The sequence below is a fragment of the Schistocerca serialis genome, chromosome 2, assembly GCF_023864345.2.
Source record: "Schistocerca serialis cubense isolate TAMUIC-IGC-003099 chromosome 2, iqSchSeri2.2, whole genome shotgun sequence".
Taxonomy (NCBI): domain Eukaryota; kingdom Metazoa; phylum Arthropoda; class Insecta; order Orthoptera; family Acrididae; genus Schistocerca; species Schistocerca serialis.
In genome coordinates, this window is record NC_064639.1 from 374,739,342 (window position 1) to 374,766,049 (window position 26,708).

The 26,708-nt window shown below is 37.9% G+C and overlaps 1 protein-coding gene across 1 annotated transcript in view; it reads left to right on the forward strand.

Moving 5' to 3' along the window:
* Positions 1–312: 312 nt before the first annotated feature.
* The window catches only part of LOC126455555 (rootletin), a 232,425-nt gene continuing 206,029 nt past the window's right edge, over positions 313–26,708 (forward strand). The window contains exons 1-6 of the mRNA XM_050091311.1: positions 313–403; positions 797–964; positions 5,849–6,036; positions 11,419–11,584; positions 23,194–23,403; positions 26,156–26,302. Of these exons, the coding sequence (XP_049947268.1) occupies positions 821–964; positions 5,849–6,036; positions 11,419–11,584; positions 23,194–23,403; positions 26,156–26,302 (855 nt within the window). The 5' untranslated portion in view covers positions 313–403; positions 797–820. The remainder of the gene's footprint in view (positions 404–796; positions 965–5,848; positions 6,037–11,418; positions 11,585–23,193; positions 23,404–26,155; positions 26,303–26,708) is intronic.

Below are 26,708 nucleotides of genomic sequence, written 5' to 3' on the forward strand. Positions count from 1 at the left end.
ACCTAACACACAGGTAACGCGGTTACGTTCCTAACTGACCTAAGCTACTAGGAAAACAAATGTAGTATACGACGACTTATGATAATCTACTGTAGCCTACGGTAGTTTTACAATTCTACTGCTGCCATTTGCAGTGCACTGTTGAGTGTTTCATTTTTCAGTTCTGTCCCTTTCCGTTCCGTCAAGTGTATGTCGACCTTAAATATTGTTACTCGATCAATTTTTTTGAAGCTGTTGGCCCTACTGTTCTCCGATATTATATCTTTGCATTCAATCAATACCCTCGTCTTTCAAATTTGTAAACATAAACAACTGTAATACATTTATGAATAAGTGTTTGTATTTGTTTCTCTGCGAGATCAACATACGCAGATAACAATTAATAACAACTCATTATACAGCGGTAAGTAAAAGATGTCTCGACAACATAAGGTATAGGAATGTGAAATCTAGTATGTACGCGATATCAGTTTTATAGTAAACTGTTGTTTATTCAGTTATTTCACAATTGCTGAAGATATACAATGCAATATTTATCCACCAGTAATAAGTCGTATGTTACCAGAAGAATTTGGAGATCTGCAGTGCGAAATCACATCCGATGTCAAGGCTGTCAAATTTGCACTGAATACCAAAGTTCCCTTAATGATTTGTTGCCCAGTAGAGAACTTGTTGTGTAGCACCTGTAACATTGTGACATAAAGATAACTGGTTCACAGCTCACCACCTATGTATTATGACACAATGTACAATTACTCCAGAAAATACCTGCGTTAATCTGTGTTATCTTTAACAGGCGAGTTTGGTGACTGCAGGGAGAATGGAGCCAGAGGCACTCTTGCGTCAAAATGAGGATCTGCGGAGGAGGCTGGAAGAAGAATCGGCAAGCTACAAAAGACGCCTTGAGACATACAGGCAAGCACAGCAGCACCAGGCAGCACTTGTCAGCCGCCTTCAGGCAAAGGTGATAGAAATATGTTCATGTGAAAGAAAGCTGTAATGTTTGTGTTTTGACAAACACTGGTGTTACCCTTGTGGCTGTAGTACAGATCGAAATTGTAACTTGTTTCTTCCTTTGTAGAGTAAGATATTTTTGATCCAACAAGACATTTTGCATATACTTCTACATTCTGTTGGTTATGCTACATTACCAATATAGATAATAATGTTGAATATGTCTTATATACATATCTCTGAGTTTTTTTTGTGTGTTCATCTCGCGAATTCCCCTGTTGGTAGAAGTCAGTTAAGACAGAGTGGCTAGTGTTTTGTGTTCAGCATCTGCCAACATGAGAAGAAAAGACTGTAGCAACAAGTCTAATGCAGTCTTTTTTTTATTGCTGTGTTGGGCTGCTGTTCTAGAATGAGTGTCAAAGCATTTCCTGGTTCACGGTGTGTTAAATACAAACCCTCTTTGGAAAAGAAAGCCCACAATCCACAATGGAAGTAGAAGTTCACTTGCTCACTATGAAACTGAATAGAAATAGGGAGGGGCTTGGCTGTACACTGTTTTTTCAAAAATCAAAGGAAAAAACATGATGAATGCAATGTAATATACACAAAGCTCAATAAACATGCCAAATATAAAACATGAAAGTTCTGCTCAAAAAAATTCTTATCAAAAATAGAAAATGCATCAGTTTTGCGTAGTGAAAATAATGTTAATTCAGTATTCTTGTATCATGTGCAACAGTGAATTATGTTTAGTTTAAATTTATCCATGTTGTATGGAATTTGTTGAGGTTACAAAATTCCTGAAACAATTTTTCTGTTTGTCACTTGTTACTAACAATTTTTAATATGACACTTTTGGCAATGAGCTGCCATCGTCATGTGGTTTACAGTTATATGTACATTAATTTTTAATTATAGATCCTCTTTTGTGTGGTTAGATCTATACGCTGGGTGTGGTAGAAAAGTTGTATACCTAAATTTGTCCCTGTACTGAAAGATTAATTTGTTTAAATGTTTACAATTACTGAGTCATTTATTAAAATCACCTCATTGATGCCTTTATTTGGATTTTTTTTTTAGAACGATAATGATGTGAGTGATATTGAAGTTCTATAGGAAGTGAACGCAAGTCTTCCTGCTCATCTTCTCATTGTTTAATGTATGATACTCACATGTAAAATGTAAATTTGTTGGGGTTTCCCGTAGAGTGGGTTCAGTCGCCTTTTGGAACGATTGTTCTTTCTCCGCACGGACTGGCCCTTTTCCTTGCAAATATGTGAGTACTGTATAGTGTGTGTATTTGTAGAGTTAGGTGAGTGTAATGTATGCATGTTAGTGCAGTGCTATATTTTTGTTGTATGATGTTGATGAGAGAAGGGAGAGGTTAGAAGCAGTTGCTGGCATATAGCATACCCCTCTTCAATAGCACCAATGGGGCCACCAGGCTTAACATCTTAATTCAATGGACATATCACCTTTTATAGTGTCACGTGCTGTCACTTCATGAGATAATGCAGAGATGTTTGCAATATTATCCAGGACATTGGTGCAAAGACTGGTGACCAGGAAGTTTAAGCTATCACATATCATCTCCTTGCTGGTCAAACACTGGCAGCAAAAATTTCATCAACCCTCAAGAATTTGAGTCAAATGCCACACACAAGTGTGTGTTAGGGACCGCAGCTGCAGAATCAGTTATGCACACATGTCACAGTTCTAACTTAACTTACATCAACATTTAAGTGTCTGTGGTAAGGGTTGTAAGGATGATATATAATTTGGAATGTTTTGCTGTCCATTTCCTTAAAAAGAATGAAGGAAGATTGTGTTTGAATGCGACAGTGGATTTGTTAGAAATGGTTTGCAAGCTTAGCCTGGACATGGGTGGACAGCTTTTTGAAAGATCCTTTCTCCATGATGTAAGGACACCACAATGAATATTAATGCAGAATTATTTCTAAGTCAAACTTGTGGATAATTTTCTCATAGATGTTCCAGAAGATTCTCCTTCTTGATGGAATCTACAAAACACAATGAATGAATGAAAATATAGCTTACGAATAGGAAAAATTTCTTTAAATTGTGAAATTCAAATGTATTCATGTAACAAATTACTGTTGACAAGAACTAACCAGTGAGTATTGTAATAAAAAAAACAGCTCCTGCTCATGCAGAGTAACTTGGCACTTCTTTCATGGGAAGTTGGAAATGGAAAAATCGGCACAATCCTTTAAACGTCCTGCCACAGCCCAACGTTAAGGGGCAAGTTGTGTTGTACATGTAGTAATAATGGACCATTTGAGGACACAGTTTTGGAATATAAATAGAGAATAAACCAGTCATTCACCATTTGCAATTAGCAAGGATGACAAATTTGTATGCAAGTTAACAGAGCTTGTGATGGATTTTGTAGTACAGTTAAAATTAGTTTTTTTCCAGTGTCTGTAAATCATTTGATATTGTAATATGTAGATGTTTGTTTATTTTTGGTACTGTGCAATGCATAAATCTTAAAAAAAGGACAGAACTCCAGAAATTATGTTCTTTGTTGGATTTCCATAGCCAGAAATGTACCTTGATGGTGCCTTCTTTTATGAAATTTATTATGGAACCAATTACAGAATGGTGTTTTCTCAGAAAGTGCTGATAAAGATGAATTGCTAATGTCTTGCTCTGAAGTGTGAGGTGCATAACTGTACAGACTCAGTGACTGTAAAGGGTGGGGAGATTAATGTTGCAGTTTTAGGCTGGGGGGGGGGGGGGGGGGGGGTGGAGGGTGGGAGCTATTGTGAGCTGTGCCTGTGTAAGCTACCTCCTTTAAACACAGCTAGCCTCAGAAAACAATTGTGTGGTAGCAATTGCCAAATTGTTTGTGCATTCCAATTTGCTTTATGTTGCTTCTTGTTTTGAAATTAGTGTAGAGTTTAAACCTGGTCCATGTGTGTGTTTTCATACGACTCCCACAACACAAAAAAGGCTTAGTGATCGCTATCATGATGTGTCAGTTCTGCTTTTGCATAAGTACAACTCCTGGATGTTGCTACCAACCCTCATTTGTTTATGTGTGGTTAGTTGACACCGTAAAGTGTCTGCACTATAATAAGTGCTTGATGTATAATGTTGTGCTTGCATTGTGCACTGTTGTCAAAAAATGGGGTGGGAGTGATGCACAACTAGTTATTCTTGTAAAGCACTGGTTTGCTCAAATAAAAGCAAGTGTATGGTGAGTTCCACGCAGAGAATATCGCACACCATTGACATTTTGCAATTTGTTTCTCATACTGCTTTGCTCACAAACTGCATATTTCAGCTGCTCTCTTCTGGCAGCTGGCAGTGCAAAGGCAAACTTATTGTGGGAGTTCATTATCTGCTGTTAGCAGTCTTTCTGAAGAGTTGATGTATACGCAACAGTCACATTCATTTGTTTGTTTATTATTTGGCTTTTTTTTTTTAGGATACAGATAATATGTGCTTCAATAGTAAACATACTACACAAAATATGCGCTAACATGAAAATCATTACTAAGTCAGAAGTCCCCAATCTAAAATACAGCAACAGACAGAAGCAGCATAATGGCATTAGCTGTCATGTAATGTGTTACACTTCCTATTGCCACTATGCCAGTATACTTGCCTTAGTATATACCCATCACTGTTTCCCGTAGAACCAGTTTCATGCTGAAAGACAGAAAAAGGTGATGCAGTAGTTAAGACACTGGAGAACTTGGGAGAAATGCAGTTCTAACCCCTTCTAACTATTTAGAGTTAGGTTTTCCATTGTTTACCTAAACTGCTTCAGGCGAATGCTAGGATTTGTCCTTCAGTCCCAAGAAAGAATATGAGCCTACATAAATTAGTGTGTGTGTGGGGGGGGGGGGGGGGTGTGTTCAGTATACTCTGAGATACATAGCACAATTTCTGCCAAAGCTTATGTGAATGCACCTTACTATTTATAAGAAGAGAGAAAAAAAAGTACTGTTGAGACACCTGTTGTATACATAAACATAGTATTGAAGCTCAAAAGGAAAGAGAGGGGGTTGAACACATACAAATATGATTATCAATGCCTGATATTAGTACTAAATCTACCGTTCTTATATTTACCTCAATGATTGGTGGCAGTATCAACTATGTTCAAGTTCATGTCTGGTTAAATGGAACCCCATAGAAATTTTTAAAAAGGAAAAAATTCTGTAGAATATTTTAGAACTATGTGTGATAGGAACTATTTTCACAATTCTTTCTGTTCTCTGAAATTGGAATAAAACTAAAACAACCAGTCATTGCCTTGTAATTTGTTAAATGTTATTGTCATGAAATGAAATTTGTATGATATGTTTTCTCAACTTTATTATTTCTTTAACCAAACTATGGAAAGGAGGCAGAAATTATATATGATTATAAACTGTATTTGTTTTGAAGTAAGTTGGTTGTTTCAGCTATTGAAATATCATCTTTATTTCAGTGGAGTGATAGAATGTTCTGCTTAGGTTGGATTTATTTAGAATTTTGATTATAACTTTTTATCACATTAGTTTTGATTTAGTTGCAGGAATAGCACTCACTTAATGAAACATCATTCGGGTGGTTTCAGTGTCAGATTTCTTCTAGTGATTTCTTCCTTTTTCTTATATGCAGTTTGAAATCAACAATAATATAAACTCTGTTGAATCCTGCAATAATTTCTATGTTCCAGTTTCAAAATATGTTCTAAAAAGCAATGCATATTCCCCATTAATTTGCAAATAAAAAGACAATCTTTAAATCGATCAGAAGTACATTCATAATGTTAATCCAGAGAAAAAAAATTGGTGTATTCCATCATTCATCACACAGTCTTGTATCTATAGATATATTTTAATACTTTTTAAGTTTTGATTCCATCTCCCATTAGGTTCTTCAATACAAACAACGGTGCTCTGAGCTGGAAAACCAAATGGTGGAGGTAGCACCTGCATCACCAGCCCGTGAAATTCCTTCCATGACTGCTGCTGTTGGAACAATGGGATTACGTGAGCGTGATTCTGAACGTGTATCTGACCTTGACACTGCCCTAAGGAAACTGGATGAAGAGCGCCGCAAGTGAGACGGCCGGCAACCTGCATGCATGCCCCTCATCGGGCATTACTTTGTGAGAGCACTGAAAATAAAATGTAACAAGCACCTCTTAGCTATAGGTCATTTCTAGCAGCTCAGTAATTACTGATGCAGAACCACTTAATTTAACATATACTGACTGAAAATTTCTTTAATTATAGTATGGACTAACAGGCCCAAAGTAAATGTAAGAACAAAACTTCATCTTTACAGTTAATGATTGAAACTGTGTAGAAATGCGTTGTTGGTGTAGAGAAACACACAGTGCTCAACTGTTTGGTTTAGTTTTTAGTAAATAATGTTTGATATATTTGAATAATGTGAAACGTAATTTGTTGTACTTTTTATTTGAAGTAAGTGGAGTAGCTTCCTTCCTACCTCTGTCTGGAATTAACTTCACTTTAGGTATTGCATAGATCAGTAAAAATTGGTGCTTTTCACAAATTTAGAAAATACTTTGTATTTCGTATGTCACAGTAATTAGTGTCAGCACACACTGCACATTCATTGGGGAAAAGATACGTTTGGAGCGTGTGTCTTCCAGTGCTTGTTAGGATCAAAACAAAGCCAAATTGTAGTGGGGTTAAAGCACCTACTGGCAAATATGGAAGAGGCTCTGTGGACAATAGGGATTTAGCCAGTAAGATAAATGAGATAAAAATCATATCATTATTATTTTGTATTTTTAAATTGTAAGAAAGAGAATTTTCAGCTTAACCCATGAAACTGATTTTTCCGTTTTCTTTTTCCTTTTGGAAGAATGTGCTGTATCCTACATTGTGCTGTATCCTACATTTGTTCAAAATAAGAATGCTGTAGAAGATAAATGCAAAAGTATTAGGTCTACAACTTTGCTTCCACCATTTTGCAATAGACGGCAGTAACGGCAAGTGGGGTTCGAGTGGTTGGTCGTAGGTGTAATAAAGTAAGCTTAAGCATCTGTAAACATAATGCCATAAAAATATTAGTCGATTTATAATTGTATCATAAGGTTTCTCTCGATTAAGTATGCCAACTTTCGTACCCATTTCTCACAACTTGCGGGAAGTTTTAATTTTCTGGTTTAACATTAAGATATCTGTGGCTGTGGCTCTTAAAATGCTGGGTAAGACCAATGGTGAGGGAACTATCAGTGAAATAATGTGCAGAGAATGTTTTCAACACCTTAAAATGGTGATTTTAATGTCAAAGACCAACATGGTAGTGGAAGACAGAACGTTTTTATAGCTGCTGAAACAGACAAAGACAGTCGCAGGACATCATTATCGAAAGCAATTGAGCGCATTCGAGCCCAGCACTGAAACACAAATGGCCACAATACAGTGAGAGACACATAAAGTTAATTTTGCAGCAGGTCAGTGCTCGACTCCATGTTGTAAAACCCATCAAAATATACATGGAAATGTTGAAATGAGAAGTCCTATTCCTCCCACCGTATTCTCCATACATTGCTCTCTCTGACTACCACCTTTTTTTATCAGTGGCATACGGTCTGGCTGACCAGCATTTCCGATCGTACGAACAAGTGCAAAGTTGAATCGATTCATGGATCCCCACAAAAGACGTCCAGTTCTTCCGCCACGGGATTCATATATTATCCGAAAGATGGGAGAATATAGTGGCCAGTGATGGGCCATACTATGAATTGTAATTTTTTTGTAAGTTTTTCACAATAAAGCCCCAAATTTTGAGAAAAAACGGCGAAAGCAAAGTTGTAGACCTAGCAATATCCTTCATTTTTTGTAGATAAATTTGTGAGTCACAGATTCAATTTCATAAAAAGTAAATCAAAATGAATAATTGTCAACTGCTGGTTCAGTGGATAAAATGAATTAAGAAATGACAAACTACTTGTATAGAATCGCTTTATGGAGAACTATAGTTAAAGAAGCACGCTGGAGTACCAATTCAAGATGTTTTGTTTTATTTTGAGTAGGCATCATACAGTGAGATTTTCCACTTGTCTTTGATAAACAGAACCACTTTTCATCTGTATATCTTGAAGCATTCATCAGCTCTGTGAATACTGTTGTGATAAAAATTTTTAATGAATTAAAATTGTTTTCTAGACTTGGACTCAAACATGGAACCTTGCCTTTAGTGAGTAGTGTTATTATCACCTGGGAATTTCCCCACAAAAGTAAAGCTTCATAGTTGACATCCTGACCAGACAAAATTTTAATCTGTTAGAAAATTAACAGAAAGTGTTAAAATGAAAACATGACATATTTTAAGGAAAAACCCTCTGTCATGTGCTGCTCAGTGTTTTACAGTGTGTTCATAGATATAATCAAAAATTTTATGTATAAGTTTGAAAGCTATGAAAGAAAATTATATACATAAATAAAAAGAGTTTATCAGATTCTTCATGCAATGGTGAAGTTGATAGCATGTACTGATCTAGCCCTGGTACTTCTAACTCCATAAACTGAAAAATGTACCTGTCTATAAATTTGTAGATAGACTTTGGAAACTGAGTGAAGAGCAAATAGTTTGTGTTGTGGTAATTAACAGAATATTTGTTTTAGTATGTTGGGGTACTAGCTGGACAGTTGTTCTTGATACATTTTAGCCACCCAAACGTATCACAACCATCAGCATCATTGAAAACAAAATCTGATACTGTGAGATCCTTATTTCATCGAGGCATGACCTTCACATATATTTAAATGGTTCTCTCCACCCCTGATTTGGTTAACAGTTTATAGGATGGTCTCTGGGTATGAATATATGTGATTACAGGCATACTCCAATGATGAAATCTTCTCAGGTGATCAGCTGTGTGATGGCATCGTCTTTTCACAAAGTTTCACTGAGTTTTGTACCCATCATCTTCAAGCAAAGTGGGTATGAAGTTGGCTGTCTGCAGGTACAAAGGATTTGATGTGGAGGGATCTGCACCTGAGTAACATTTTAACTGCACAACTGGTTTTCGGCATTAGAGCTTCATGTGCAGATGCTAACAATTAATTAAAAACAATCATACATACATGGTGGTTGGGCTAGTCATTGTGCAAAGTAAACTCACACATTCCCATGTGTAAGGGAGCTGTGCGCAGCCAGTAGAGCATGTCACAGAGGCCAACAAGAAACTGTGTAGTTTTACCTAACGAAAGGTTAGGAGGTTGTGGTGGCGCACAAGGCAAACATTCAGCCTATGCACCCCTACACCCTCCTAGCCCTTCAGCAGCTGAACTACACAGTTCACTTTGGCCTCAGTGACACACTCCATTGGCTGTTTGTAGCTCCCATGCACGCATGCATGAGTTTGATTTTTCAATACTGACTGGTCCATCTGCCATGCATGTATGATGGTTTTCAGTTAATTGTTAGCACCTGAGGATGGAACTCCATTGTTTTGAAACCAATTGCACAGCTAAATAAATAAATTCTCAATACAGCTGAAGTGGATTTTTATTTACAAATACCTGCAGGTTGTTGGGATTGGCAGAATTTTGTGGCATTTGAAAATGTGCCTTGATAGCTACATCTGTGACCACTCATATTTTTTCAGTACATACAGAGGAACTTTAAACTGCAAGTTACACATTGTTATGACCGACTGAGAAACTTTTCTTCAATGCTTCCCTGCCACGCGGGGTAGCCATGCGATCTGAGGCGCCTTGTCACAGTTCGCGTGGCTGCCAGCACCAGAGGTTCGAGTCCTCCCTCGGGCATAGGTGTGTGTGTGTGTTGTCTTTAGCGTAAGTTAGATTAAGTAGGGTGTAAGCTTAGGGACTGATGACCTCAGCAGTTTGGTTCCAAAGGACTTATCACAAATTTCCAGTTTCAGTGCTTCCCTTTACTTCAAAGTGGCACAGGTACAAAACACCATTTTTCAATGTAGTCAGCAAACCTCTGTAAACAACTGTCAGAATATTCTACCAATCCTTCAGTTCCTTGACACTAGAAATCTGCTGTTTGTTCACAGAGCATTTGTGAACTGTCGTGTGAATGTTCTCATCTTTGGAAATTCTGTTTCCCCCTTAGATGTTCCTTCAGTTTGCCAAAAATGTGGAAATCACATGATGGAAGACCTGGACTTCGCGATCAGTATTTTATGGTCAACAGTGTCACAAGCCATGGACAAGTCTAAGAATATGCCTGTGTTATAGTCATCCATGTCAAGAACTTCAATTATTACTTTTGTGAACTCCGTAATGTCTCATATTGCACTTGTCCCACTTTGGAAACCAAACTTTGCTTCATTAAAAAGGTTGTATTTATTCACGTAACTCATTAGTCTATTTATCGTGACTCATTCCATTATTTTTGAAAATGGTGACAGCAGTGAAACTGACCTGTTGTTTTCAATATTCTGCGCATTACTTTTCTTTAGTATGTTACAACTTGTGTGTGCTTTAGGTACTCTGGAAAAATGCCTGAACTAAAGGACTCATTTTATTATATTTGTTAATGAGGCTTGTATGCTGCCTACACTCACCTTAAGAACAGAGACTGGAACCTCATCCACAGCTGCTGACTTTTTTTAATTTCTGTATTATCTTCCTCACTTCAAGTTCTGTTGTGTGAAACATCATCATTTTACTTCCCATGTACGTCATTGTGGGTGTTACATGTGCTTTAGGCAGATTTTGTTGTAACTTATCTGCCATACCAGAGAAACAGACATCTAAAAAATTTGCTGGTTCCTGAGGCTATTCTACCCCTGGCTTTGATTTATATGTTATTACACGTGAGCTGTTTTGTTGCTGTTAATTAAGACTTTATTATTTGAATGCCTTCTAGTTTAATCAGTTTCAAATTTGTTCATTGACACAGGAGAGCAATCTTCTGCTCCAGTCTGCTAGTTATGGAAGGAACCGTTGGTGAGCTTTACACTTAATTTCATAATGGTCTAACCTATAGCAAAGAACAGTATGGTCCACAATTTGTTACAGGATATACTTACTCTCAGATGTTACGTCCCATAGTGCTCAGAGCCATTTTGATATATTGATATACTTACTGTTCTCAGTTTATCTGTTAGCCCTTACACACACAAATTCAAATTTATGTTGACACTTCTTTTCTGAAGCCAAACTGAGAGTCTGGAGATTCTGTTGAACTAATGCTCACATACCACAACAGTCTAAATGTCAGATCCCCAGTTCCCAGTATCAATCAGTGTAACATTTGTTTTTGAAACAATATTAACCATAAATGAGTGTTTGTTTTATAAGACTAAATTTCATTGTAACACATTCCTGATTCAACATGCAGGTAAATGTTGCAGTGCATCCAAATAATGCTATGATAGAATAATTTTGCTGGAAATTTATTTTCTTACCTCTCTGTAAAGAAATTACCCATAAGACACTGAACTAAAGGTGGACTCTTGGTTTATGCGAACATTAAACTTTCCAGATGTGAGAAGCTTATGCAGCTCAATACAACTTTACGTGACCAGTTAGAAGAATGCCACCAAACAAATGAAGCATTGACATCTGATCTGCAGAAGCTAACTTCTGATTGGGAACAAATGCGGGAAGAGATGATGGCAAAGGAAGACGAGTGGAAGGAAGAAGCTCAGGTACATTTTTCGCATTTATGTTTTTGCATGCATGTAATAAACTATAGTTTTTGGCTGCACATGGTACCAAAACAATATGCAAGTCAAGTAATAGTAGAAATTATACTTACTAATCTTACATCATAGCTTTTGAATCTGCCAGCCCTTTATCTCAAGCATTGGGTAGTGTGTTCACCTGCATGAGGACACATACCTTCTTTCTGCTACAAGACGCATATTTGCATCAACCCATAACACAGAACATGTCTGCCTCTAGTTGAGTGGTCAGTGCAGCTGACTGCTATGCAGAGTACCTAAGTTTGATTCCTGGTACTGCCAGGGATTTTTCTATGGTGAGGGGACAGGTACAGGGTCCACTTAGTTTCATAAGACAATTGAGGATCTACTAGGCCAATTATTAGTGGTTCCAGGGTCAAGAAATTCGACAATGACTGGGAGAGTGGTGTGCTGACCACATGCCCCTGTACCGCATCCAGTGATGCCATTAGCAGAGGATGACAAAGTAGTCACTCAGACCTGATTTGCCTGTGTAGGGCCAGAACACTGAACTTCACCCTTTACAGCATGAAAGATAAACCAATTCGCCACATTTGCATAATACCCACAAACAACCCATGAGAGGTTGCTGTACAGAAGAATAATGTGCTAAGTTAGTCTGATAGTAATTTTTACTGTCAGATGATGGTTAAAATTTGATTCTTGGGCCATGTCAAGGAAGTGCACCAGTTATAGGGTGAAATAATTTTTTTGTATGGTGGAAATAAAAAATGCCTGTCACAAAAATTGACTAGAGGGGACAAGAATGATCAGTTTAATTACTTACATAAATGTTAAAAATTTGTTTTAATGAGGTTGTTGATATGCTCAGAGTAGAACAGGGACAGACAGATGGTTCAAGTAGAAGGTAAGATGTGGAAAGTCACGAAAGATATGTTCTATGAAGAAAACCTTACATTTGTTGAAGTTTGAGTACCAGAAGAAAAAAAGAAACACAGTGAAGTTTGGGTTTACTTATGTTGACTGGAACAGCTTGTATGCAGTTATGGGGTGTCACCCCCTATTTTTCAGTATTCTATGATGTTTCGATGACTTCTACACAAGGGATAAGTTATTTTTATGTAATTAGTTAGTACATATTTCAGAAATGATCTGTTGGCTCTATGTAATACCTTACTAAATCAGATTGGTAAAAAATATTATTGCAACATGTTTGTTTTCTATAAAAGACTTAAAAATGTTCATAATCAAACTTCACCAAAAAGGTGCTGAATCTCATTCATTTGGAACCAAAATATGATACATTGAAGGAAAAAAATGAAGTGATATCGTCATGTTGAAACCGTAGTCGAGACCAACTCTGAAGGAAGGGTCAACATTGAAGTACAACACTTAGAACCGAAAGCATGTTCATTAATGAAAGTACATTTATTATTGATACCAATGTACAACCAAATCAGAACTGACCTCCTGGATGGAGAGTGCAGTTATTTATACAAAAATCAAAATTCCGTGCTGCTAGTATTTAAATGACCATTGAATATACAAACATAAGATATTTCAAGAACCTTCCAGAATTGATTAATGCTAAATAACAAATAACTGCTGGTGGTTGGATTTGAACTGGCAATCTGTAGAATGCCTGCTGGTGACTCTAAGCACTACACTGTGCTGCATGTGCCACTGCTCAAGGTATTGCTCCCTCTCTTGGAGAGCCCTGACTGCAGTACACTGGATCTAAATTTGTCAATGGTCCTCTGTGTTGCAGCACTGGCAGATCCTTGCATTCCAGTCTTGCGATTACCTCCTCTTCACTATGATGAATATGGAAGGTGGACCCTCCCATCAAAGCTTTACAATAAACGAGTGTCGCTACAGTTTCCTGAGCCTCCCCTCTGTGCTTATGAACTGTAGTAGAGTTTCATGCGAAGGACATGGGCGATGTCTTTGTGCTTTTATCTTATTGATGAAGGATCATAATCCTAGACCTCATATGGAACATGCGACAAGTGACAAATATTATGATAAGGCCCAGAGTTGTGCTTTATTAACTTTTACTATAGTCCCACTTTCATCACAGGCTTAAAAATCCATACCAATTCTCCTGGACTGCATCCCACAGGCCTGTGCTTGGTGTTGTAATCCTCTTGGGCTTTCTCCTGGGTGTCCAGCGTTCGTTTGCAAGCCAGCTGCCTTGCTTCTTCAGTTCTAGTGATGATGTGTTTCATGTGGTCATCCTGAGCAACATCTGGTTGAAACTCGAACAGTGTATCCGCTGTTGTTTCGGTCTTGCTACTGTGGAGCAGAAAGAATGATGTGAAGCTTGCAATGTCTTGCTTTTCTGTGTTGTAATGTCTTGCTTTGCTGTGTTGTATGTGAACATCATGATGGGCAGTGTTGTATCTCAACCTCTCTGTTCAATTTCAGAAGCATATCTGCCAATGATATTAAAGCATTCTGTGAGACCATGGTAGGCAGTTGTCATGCTGTGTGTGATGTTGCAATTGAAATTATCTCTTACCCTGGCCCGGACTAGACAACTTTTCCATGATCAGAGGCTATCACATGGGGCGCTTTGTACTTCAAAGTGACATCTTCTGCAAGGAGCTTTACAATTTCTGAACTTCAACAGTTGGTACACCTTTGGTAACAACATAATGGGTGAGGTAGTCAGTGCAGACTATCATCCATCAGTTCCCGTTTGTTGACTTCAGGAACTTCCCCATTAGGTTGATTCCAGTGCAATGTATTGGTGCTGCTGAAGGTGGGATTGGGGTATCCAATGTTGGGGTAATTGCAACAAATGCTTCCATCGTAGGCATTCTTTACAGTGGCTTACATAGTGTCTAATGTATCGATAGAGAACTGGCGAGTGATACCTGCGTCTGATTAAGCCTAGAGTCGTAATGAATCCTCGGTGACCAGATTTTGGAGCTTCATGGAAATATTTCAGTATTTCTGACCTGCAATGCAGCGGGTTCTGGCACATGCCATGTGGTGTACTGCCTTAGTGTCACTGGCTGGCCTGCTGCATGTTGCCAGTTCAAACTCAACCACCAGCAATTATTTGTTATGCGTGCTTGTTGCAGTAGCTTAGTCAGTCCACAGCTCTGATCTTTCGAAGTCTGTGATTGCTTGTGACCCCCTGCAAAAAGTCCCATCTAAGAATAATATCATGATAACATTGTGTTAAAACAACAAATTCAAAGAGTTGTAATTTGCCGTTGGAAGTTGTTCTTGCAGTACATGTTCTTGTCGCTTAGCTATATTTCCCATTTGCAACCTTCAGCACAATAGTCTTAATATTGCGGAAGATATCCTTCTTTAGCTTGTGATGATAAGCATTCAGTGTTACAGAAAAAGAAGCCCCTGAGCCTACGACTGCCCTGACAGGATGGTCATCATCGATGACTTTGATGAGATTTCCTGTCATCGTGGTAATTGTTGTCCATTGACAATTTTCATCTGTGGTGGCCTCACCTCCTTAGATGGTAGCCATGCTTAATTTTCTCGAATTTAACAGCTACACAAGTGGCTGGTACCTCTGTACGGCATATTGGAGTGTGACATCCTTTAGGGTACGGTGATGAGCTTCAGCTCACAGATCAACTATAATCCTCTGCAGTTACCTGGAGTGAATAGGACTGTTGTGATGGTTGATGTCATGTGGCATAATAGTCGTCGAACACTCGTCTACTTTCTCTGCAGCAGTGCACAATGACAATGTGTCCAGGGTATCCACATTGATAACGAACTGACGTGTTGTCCTCCATCCTTCAAATGTCTATTCTGTTTCAGGTCATTATAATTGGCATAGGAGTTGGTTGTACCAGTGTTGGTCAGGTGCTGAGTTGTTGTTTGATGGTTGCAGCATAAATTCAATTTGGCTGAGTCCATTCTTCCTGATGGATTCAGCTGGTGACACACGTTGGTGCTAAAGATCAATATATCTTTTCTTCAAAATTATCTATTACCTTGTGATGTATCGGGCTGACAAACAAGGCTGCTGTCTCTTGTGTAATCGTTGCAGCATTTCTAGCTGCCATACATTGCTGTATCTCTTCTCCTGCTATCTGACATATACAGAGGTGAGCTCATGGTGGTCTTCCTCAACTGCCATATTGACCACATTTGGCAGTCAGTAATATGTTTTTCACCCGATTCTTTTCTGTTACATTTCTTCAATTTGCTGGCCATTTGATGAATTCCTCTGTTGTAATATCCTATGCAGAGGAGATTATACAAGTTGTCTTTTACTTGTTTCATCAAGAGTGAGATTTTGTCAGCTTCTGTCATGTCAAGATTCATTATATGGCATAGGGCCGAAACATTCTGTGTTTTTTCTCCATGAAGTTGCGCCCTGTTCTTCACTTGCTCTTCCCTGTGCGAACTCGCTACTAATTGTTGCCACACATTTTCTTCACTTCGACCTGGAATGTGTCCCAGCTATTGGGCTTCTCTTCATTGTTCTTGAACAATTGCTGTGCTGTGCCACCCAACTAGAAGTACGCATTTGCCAAACACATCATGTCATCCCACCTTTTGCATTTGCAGGCTCAGTCAAATCCATTGAGCCATTTTTCAGGTTCTGACCAGCATCTCCAGAAAACACTATGGATGCTTGATGTGCAACTGACTTACTGCTGTTTTGAAATCCATCTATCTCCTGAATATACAGATCTTAAGAATGATGAACTGCTCACATTTCAGTTCCTGTCCTTGTGGGTGGTGCTCTTTCATTGCCTTATAGGAGCCGTGATAATGTAGATATTTCGAAGTACCCAGTGTCTCCACCAAACAGTGTCACATTGAAACAAGTCAAAATCTGAAGGCAGGGTGATCAATGAAGTTCAACAGTTAGAACTGAAAGCATGTAATTACTGGCCCTTAAGTACAGTCACAACAGAATTGACCTGGATGGAGAGTGCAGTGATTTATACAAAAGATGGCTATTCCAAGGTACTGGTGTTATACAACCATCAAATATTCAGATATACAAACATAAGATATTTGAACTCGATTTACAGAAATGATCAATATGAAATAACAAGTAATTGCTGGTGGTCAGGCTTGAACCGGTGATCTGTAGCATGCCTTCCAGCGACACTAGCCACACTACACCACAATGTATTCATCAGAGGTTGTTGCAGTATAGTAGTGAAGACACTGGACACTGTATAATCAGTGTTGGAATGGGACAGATCATTCACACCAAGTTTAGGTATGATATAGAACTGAAATCATTTGAGAGGTACAATTTACGTGTATAGAGTTTACAAGTCCTGTCTATTGAATACCCATTAATTAACTGCAGTTCCAATGGGCACCTCTAATAATATTAGTGACATACTAAACATAGCTCAAAATAGTGACAAGTATTGTTCACTGCATGCATCTAACTATTTTGAGTCCCTAAACACGTCCAGTTCACTACCAGCCAACATGTTGCTCGTATGAAAAGTTAGCCGTTGGAATTGTGTGCAATCAGTACTCATATTTATTGTTCCAACTTGAGTCACCTTATGTCTGAACAATAATCAACTACACTTTGTTTGCACAAGGCAGAAGGCTATATGTACTCCATGCTGTCTCCAGGTCACTTTGGATGCCACACCTTTTCTTTTTCATTTTTCCCCTCAGTTCTTGTTGAGCTGAACCCCAGTTAATTACTTCTTTCTCAGTGAGAAACTAAAATGTAACACTTTTGGTGTGAGTATTCATTACCAATTTATATTCTTCTCTTTTGTATTGGAGTGTTCACTTTGACATCTTACGAGTTCCTTTCTTTTTATCTCTCTTATTCAATTTAAAACTCTATTAGTGTGGCTTCTGGGTTGCAAATGAAACTCAGGGTATGAAAATATCAGAAAAGATGAGTTATTAACATCAAGGAAGTCCCACATTTAGCACTCCATTTATTTTTCTCAGATTTTCATTAGATCCGTTGTCAGCATTTCATCTTCTTCATTCAGTGTTGTAGAGCCCATTTCTATTATCAACATTTACATTTATTCTTAATCATGACTAAAACTTTTATTTATAATTTTTCTGCTTGGATTTAAGAACTATACAATCTTAAGTGTTTGGTAGCACTCATTTGTCTGTTCTTCTCTAAAACCTTTTGTAAATAGAATTTGTGAGTTGGCATACCTGATGCCTGTCACTGCTGTGCCACTCAGTATTAAATATATATTTAGTATGAAAGTCTGTTATCATATGGAACAGGCGTAGTAACCCAGAAGAGAGTGGCACATAACGTACCTCATGCACTGCAATTGCTTTATTTATAGTGCCTTGTTTAAAATATTTCTTTCAGCCATTTGCAAGTGTTCAACAACAGATTAAACTCTTTTGTCAACTCCTCTCACACCTGCAAATGTTATTTGCAGTTACATTGCATTTCAATCTCTTGTAAATAACAAAAACTAATACTGTAACTTTGGTGGTATCATTGATTTTTCTGTACTCTAATGGTAACAGAATTTCATATAACAAATTTACAGGTTTAAATTCGTCCCACTAAAAAGCAGGACTTGCAAGGAAAATAACACCAGAGCTCCCTCAGGGCGAGTCATTGCGCGAGCCAGCAAGTAAGCTTACAGTGAATCTTACTCCATGTGAGATGGTCTGTAGGAAAAATGGAGAGGCAATTAGACTAGCAACACATGTTCTTGCAAGAGTTAACAAATACATGAAGTTGGCAGTGGGTTGTATGAAGATTTATTGTGAACTGTACAACAGCTGTAATACAACATGTGTACTCCACCGCACACCGAACGGCAGCTCGCATAGTATCTATGTAGATGTAGATGCCTGGAGATGAATGTGTTGAAAATATATGTTTTTCAATTAATACTTTGTAAAATGTGTGTTGTAATGTAGTTGTACATCTGTAAACCTGACAGTGTATTGAGTAATACAGAAAATATATAAAATGTGCAGGGTGCTGCCCATAAAACCTGCTCCGAGCACTACGCTGCTCATTGTCACCCACCAATTGTTACCTATTGTTTTGAAGCTGTTGCGATTACATTTTGTTATGTCACTACAAAAGCCATTGCAACTTGATTAAGACATGTGAAATAAACATCCCAGTGAGATGTATCCTCTTCAAGAATGAATTGCAGTAGTGGAGGCATACATGCCTTCTGGTTATTTAAGAGACCACAGGACATTTTTGCAAAATAAGTTTCCTGAGGATCCGTTACAAATGCAAAATATCTTCGGGCCCTTTCCATTTGTACACCTTCTATGACTGTGGATATTCAGACATCCAGATCTGCTGCTGTATTTCATGAGTGATGAAGCCTAGTGCCTTCTGACAGGGCACGTGAACTCCCAGAACACCAAATACGGTCAACAAACAATCCCTACATGATTAATGAGGAACCTCTTCGCTGTGAAATAATCAAAGTGTGGTGTGCCACGTTAGCAAGTTGGATTGTGGGTCCCATAATTTTTTAAACAATAGTAAACGTTGCTGTGTATATGCAAATTTTTGAGGAATTTTACGCATAGCTGACCCGGATGAACATACATATGCTGTCTTTCAACATTTCACTTTAGTCAATTTCATGAATTCATGAAAGATTCACAGAAGAAAGGACTCTGAGCAAAGGTTTGTGCCCACCACATTTGCTTGACTTACCCAATCATGACTTTTATCTGTTGAGCAGTCTAAAAAGAAAAGTGTACACAAATAACCCAATAATGTTAGAGAATTTGAGGACAAAATTCATAATGAAATTTTGAGAACTGATTTGGCAGAATTGCGCAAAGTGTATATTAACGTGTTAGGGCATCCACAAAAGTGCACTGAAGCACAAGGAGATCATTTACGGCACCTAATGTAACATAGTGTAAAAGACAAGATCAATTCAGGAAATATAGACCTTTGCATTAGCTTATGTATTATTTCTTTTGTTACATGCATATCTATTTGTTGTTGTATCTGCTCATGGCGGGCAACAATTCATGAGTAATTGACGAGCAGGACCAGTTTTTCATCCACCATCCTGTACATTAAATGTATTCTATCTTGGAAACCGTGCCCACATTAAGTTTTTTTGCTTTAAATAATTGTTCCTGTCATATCCCTGAATATTTAACATTCCCTATTTACACACACACACACACACACACACACACACAGATATGTATCATTTCCAACAGGGTGTTAGTTTAAATGAGTCATAGTGTTCATCATTTGGGTTTGCAGCTCTTGTAATTTTATTTATTTATTTAACCGTGTTTAGAGTTAAAATTGTTGGATACAGGTCACGCCTTTTATGTTAAAACGCAGCTATTTCTTTGCTGCCCAAACATGCTTCGGCACCTCCATGTAATCATCAGTGGGTTTTTGTGTATTCAAAACTGTAAAAAGTGAACATATTTTAGGTTGTAGCTGATCTAACAAAATGAGGCCTTAAAAACAGTTTTTGTTCTTACCATGGTTTTACATTATTTGGTTTTGCAGGACCATCTGTACAGGGTCCTGCAGTGCTAGCTTGTCATCTGCGAACCAAAATATGTAAATGTGAATTTTATCAGCGAGTTAACACATTCCTTGATTTTTAAAAAAATGTGATTTTTGATATGGCAAAATGTATTGCGCATATGTTTCTTATTACTCATGTTACAGTACCTATGTGGGTAATGTGAACACGTCCATTGTGCACGTGTGAAAGAGGAAATGCTAAAAACTAGCTAGTACGGCTTAATAAAGTACTTATTTAAACTTACAGCCTGATAGAAACAATGTAATTCTTTAAATTTATTGAGACAGTGTGGCTCATGCAGAAGAAATCAGTATTGTACTTTTTTCCTTATGAATTATTCTGGTGTGGAATTCCCCATAGTGCCAGACATGGTTAAGAACCGAACAGACCTGTGCCATCTTAAAAATCCATTTAAGTGTTTGCAAGTTTGTCAGAATGGGATGTAAGCAGTGCACAACCCTCTTGGCAGCATTTAAAATGTGTTCAATAGTGTTTAGGCTGTCTAAGCTTAATAGTTAGGCAAAATCATGATAATGTCTGTGGATTGTTGATTGAACCAAACCGTTACAATTCAGGAGTGACGGATGGTGCTGTGTGCTACTTTTTAAACAAGTTTTGGATGAAAAAAAGGGGGGAGGAAGTGGTTGCTTTAAGAAAAACCTACTTTTTGTTCTGGTTTCTATATATGTACAGTTGAAGAATTTTGCCAGATGTACGAAGGCTCCTACACAATTCACAGTGATGCCACCACCGTTTTGGTCAGAAACCTATCGACAAAAAGGAAGGTCCATAATTTCATATATTTTCAACACATCCATAGTAATTCCTGTGTCCTGTAACTTACATATTGTGGAGGTGATGAGAATACGCTGTGGTTTGATGGTGAATTGATGGTTCTGGATGGCATGACTGCTTGCATATTGTTGCATTGTAACATTAAACCAATATTTTACCTGCTGTGCTGTGGACCGTTCCTCCAGAAAATGATGAGCAACAATTGAAAAGAGGCAGAACGGGGCCATTACTTATCTTCGTGGGGTACAACTCTCAGTACTACCTAGAGAAACGTGTAAAAATAGAATGTAACATTCCTAGCTTTCAGGAGAACTATTTCCTCCTTCACAAGTAAAAAAAAAAAAAAAAAAAGACTTGGTTGGGGGAATGGTGGAAGTTGAATGGGGGGACACAGGTCAGTCAAAACCTAAAGTAAGTGGGACCATCCTGGCATAATGACCTCAGACTAATGTTGACGATATGGAAATGATAGATTACTGCTCACCACATAGAAGAGACATTGAGTCGCAGGCAGGCACAGTGAAAAGGAATACTAGAAATATTCCAGTTTTTGTACAAAGTCCTTCAGAAGTAGAAAACACACACACATTCACACAAGCAAATCCTTACACACACTTGTCGTGTGTGGCCACTAAGAAGGACTTTATCCAAAAGCTGAAATATTTCTAGCATTCTTTTTCATTGTGCCTTTCTGTGACTCAGCACCACCTCTATGTTGTGAGTGGAAATCTATCCTTTTTGTATTGTTGCTATTCCTTCCTTAACTTCCCTTCATTGGAACTAATGTTGTTCACATATAGCAACCGAGTTAGTCCAAGAGCTTGCGTAGGTGCTTGGTATGAAGGCTCAAAAAATACATAGTGCGGAAATGACTCCACAGATGGAGTTTCTCTTATATCTGGTATCTGATTAGCTGATGATTAAATATACCAAAATGTTGTATTTCCCTCAGATGACTAATCATACATGAAATTATGCTAATGTGACGCATTGAACCATTGCATTCCTGGAGATAAAAGGTGTGCTATCTCTACAACACCAAAAATAGGTGAGCATTTATTTTACAGCCTACAGTTTGATGTAGATACCACCTTTTTAATGGACATAGAAGAACTGTATGCATTGTGGTCATCCTGTACCCAGTTGTCGAGCAGGACTTAAGTCATGTACCTTCACCTCCCCCCCCCCCCCCCCTCCCGTCCTCCTCCTCCTCCTCCAAATCTGTCTTTACTTCTCACTCTGCCCTTCTCTATACTGTACTCAATACTGGTGGCTCCCGCTCATCCTGGGTTCTGAGAGGTCTGCCCTCCTTCTTTAAACTTCCGCAGTCAATCTCTCTCTATTCCTCAAGGTATGAACTGTTAGTTTCAAAAATTAGGTATCATATCACTTTTATTTTGACATGTGTCTGTTGGCAGTACTTCAAGTTTCACCTCCTGAAGATAAGTGCTCTAGCTGTCAATTCTGTCGTCCACAGCTCGTAGTCTAGTGGCCTCTGGATCACGGGGTTCCGGGTTCGATTCCTGATCGGGTTGGGGATTTTCTCTGCTTGGAGACTGGGTGTTTGTGGTGTCCTCCTCCTCCTCCTCCTCCTCCTCCTCCTCCTCCTCCTCCTCATCAGCATCATCATCATCTTCTTCTTCTTCTTCATCATCATCATCAGTGACAGTTGCTAGATTGGATTGAGTTAAACATTGGACTGTGTAAAAATCGGGACTTCGTAAGGGCACTGATGACCATGCATTTGAGTGGCCCACAAACCAAATATCATCATCATCAATTCTGTCCCATTATTAATTAGTTTTTTCAGTCATATCTTCCTTTGATACAACTTATAGGTAAAGAATATTGTTCATTTATAGTTTGTGCTGTATTACTGTGAACTCACAAGCTCTGTTCAGTTGTGACCCCATCAGTAAAAAAACCAGTAACATTTCTGAGCTTAGTTTTTATCTGCAAATATTACAACTTCTGCATCAGTCATTAAATTATTACTTGTCTACTATAATTTTCAGTGATAATACAATCATATTCAGCAGTTGGGAGGTGTCTTCTAAATTATTTCTCCTTGTGAAAAGCACGGCTCATATCTTAGTGTATGCAAGCTTGTAATATTGTGTCAAATGTATACTTCTTTTTGAACATGTATTTACATAATGTTATGATTTTATTACAGAGCACAAGTCCACTGTGGATGTAATGGGTATTGGTATCCACTGTATAAGTACTTCATTCTCTATTCTTAATGTTCATAACTATTTACAGAACTTCGTGCTGCGAAGATCTGCGATAATTATGTACTGTGTTACAATGTTTCAGGCATTCAATGAGTACTACACAATGGAACATCATCGCTTACTGAATCTGTGGAAGGAAGTGGTATCAGTCAAACGTCTTTTTGCAGAAACGCAAGCTGCAACACAGCGCGATCTTGCACGTATTGGAGCAGAAGTTAGCAGTACTTCACGTGAAGTGTGTTCAGTCTGCAGCAGTGTGGCATCTACTCTGCGACAAGCTCCACGTGCAGGGGTACGTCATTAAGTTACCTGTATTTATTTAGCAGTCAAAACTCTGAATGCTTAAATTTTGTTGTGGTCTCATGCAGGTTTTTTTAAATATTGGCAGTAAATTGCCATTTTGCTCAACAAAGGCAGAGTTCATGTCAGTTTTCATAGAAAATGATCTATGACTGTTCACAGGGAAAGAATCCTACTGATAGAAGAAATGACAGTGCAATTGAATTTTTCTGTAGAATCTTGAAATATGACAGCAGTTACAGAATATCAGTGTATACCCTACCTGCAAGAGATGTAATTGGCAGTTTTTCAGAAACCAAAGACTAAAAGAGAGATGTGACATTTAATTCAAAAGGAAATTATTTTTGTTCGTTTACATAACCATTTGGTGATTTTTAGCTTTAGGTCAAAAGTATCAACTAGATAATGACTCAAAAATTGTGAAATCTATCATGGTACTTCTAATCAAATATTTGATACAATCAGTTTTATCAATATACAATGGCAAATTCACACATCAGTGCATCCTCGGTTGTGAAAGTGAAAAGATATAGGTTTGGAGAAACTTTTTGCTTTCTTGTTTATAGTCTTCAAATGACTGAGATGAAATTGGTGTTCATTGCTCAAGTTGTTGAGGCCACCTTCTTTATTGCAAAAAGATGTGCAAGATACAGTTGGAGTTAACATCATCTGGATAACTGTCAGACCTATCTCATAGTATACATGCAGACCTTCTTTGTTACTGTTGTTGTCTTTAGTTGACAGCCACCAAATGAACTCAACAACAGTCACTGTCTTTAATCCATAACCATTATAAGAATGCACTTGACTTGCTGTCAGTGTCAGCTATTATCCATTAAGTAAAAGTAAAGAATAATTTTAGTGGTGTTCTGTTAAGTGGCCAGGAAACATTTTTTTCTTCATCTTAAATAATGCAGCTGTTTTTGAAATGTGAAAATCAATTAAATTATATGAGGTGGGCCAGAAGTCATGGTGGGGTTGTAACTGTGAATAACTCTTTAATTTATCCTCTTCTCATTTCTTTTGTTTCTTATTTAGCCAGAGGAAGGATGGGAGATGGGTCTCCCATGGTCTTTAAGTCTGTGAAATATCAATGGAAACTAATGCAAATGGAGCAACAGTTCGAACCCTTTCGTGACTTTTGGCCCATTCTGTGCATTCTTTATATACTGCAAAAGTTGAAAACCTGTCTTTCTGTGATTTCCCTAAATCATTCCAGGGAAATACTGGGATGGTTTCTTTGATAGGGGATGGCTGACTTACTTCCTCATCCTTGAAACAATCAGAGCTTGTGCTCCTTCTTTAATGACCTCATTGTTGACAGGATGTCAAACCCTAATCTCCCTTCTTCTTGACATCTTGAAATGAGAGTTCTGGCACAGACCCCCAGATACTGGGACAGTTTTATAAGGGAGTATATAGAAACAAAGGTGACAGAAAAGCTCATGAATCATTACATTGGGTACCAACTCAGTAGAGCTTGGAATCCTGTGCTGGAGTTGCTGAAAATGCAACAGGGGCAGAGCAGAACTGCACAAAAAAGAACAACTGAGGATATGGACATTGGAAACAAACCCCAGATAGAGCACCAGGTGCACCAGACTGAAGATAGTATGTCACAGGGTGCTTTGAGTGGGAGTGGAACACCAAAGGGGACACCTAGACTGCACCCAGCCAAAAAAAGAATACCATCACGTAGACAGGCGTATGAGATAAGATGAAACACCAGAACTTGGGCTGGCACACAGGACCAAAAAGGAAAGGCCTAAGCACATTTCTAGCAAGAGAGGACTGCAGAGGGAACACCTGAAACTACAGTGGACTGGAAACAGAAAGCGAGCCCAGAGACAGAAGCTCATGACCAAATAGGGAATGCCTAAGAGTACTGCTAGAGGGAGCAGACTGCAGGTAGAACGCCTGAAACCTACCATACAGCTAAAAATGGAGGAGCTAAAAATTCATTATTTGCTTATAAATGAGTTTCTCATCTTTCCCATTATTTTGTGTTATATCAAATGTAAACATTCAGCAGGTGTGTCTTATGTAAAGCAAATGTTTCACTGGTCGAGCAAATGATTACATGATGCAGGGAAACATAATATTGTATCCTTTTTTGTGTGTGGAAATTTGTGTAAAAACTAATTGGGGTCACATTTGACAGTGCAAAGCATGACAATGGAGACTCAAGATATAATATACTGTGATATTATATCTGTTTTGATAAAGAATTTTAGGTGAATTCTGCTTTAAATAGTAAACTGACATGAGAGAACATTACAACTGTAAATGCATATGTAGACATTATGAACAGCCATATAAAAATTACACTCTTGACACCTTGTCTGTGAAGAAGGAATGGGAGAATATATTACTTATGTCATGGAACTGCTGACCAATACTTACCATCTGGAGGCAAAATGTTTTGTTATGCTGATAGATGCATGTATATGGGTCTATTGGCAGTACTAAATAGTTTTCCTCCTGAAGATAAGAACTGTTCAGCAAGTTCTGTCTCATAATTTAAAGGTTTCTTGATAGAATTTTCCTGTAAAAAACATTGTTTATTTACAGCACTGGAATTATAAATTGCGTGAAAATATATGATGTTTTTGATTAATGGATTGTAACAGTGAAACAATTCCTCCATTTTAATTACGTAATCTTCTTTCTTAATGTTTTCAAGATTTGTAAATTTTTTTGTAGTTTTTATAATATGTTTGTGTTATTTCATTTATGTTGCACAGGAGCAGATGCAGCAGAGGCATGAACAGCAGGAAGCAGAATTACGAGCAGAGTTGGCCACTGCTAGAAGGCAGGCAGATCTAGCTGCTGCAGAAGTTCGGGAAAGAGATGAACGCATCCAGCAGCTTGCAAGAGATCTACAGACACTGGTGAGTAGAACTAAAGAACATAATTTCAAAAGTTAACCAATGTTTGAAACCCATAATATTTTTAAATGTTACCACACTGTCAGATAAACATAACTAGAAGAAAAACTGTGATATCTTATTTACATGGTTGATATTGGACAATACTATTTATGTTTCACTGAAACACTTTTTCAGTGAATTAATGTAAAACACAGTGCACAGTAGTAAGCACAGTAAATTTATGTAAACTGTTTTCATTGTTTCATTTGCTTATTTGTTGATGTCCAGCATGAAGCTATATGTGGCTTTAAAAAATGTGTAAGTAGCTTATACTAAACTAATGAAATGTTTCCCAACATGAAGTATAATATTTTACGGGCACAGGTGTTTCTGCAGTTCAGATGAACTACTCTCTACAGTATAGTTT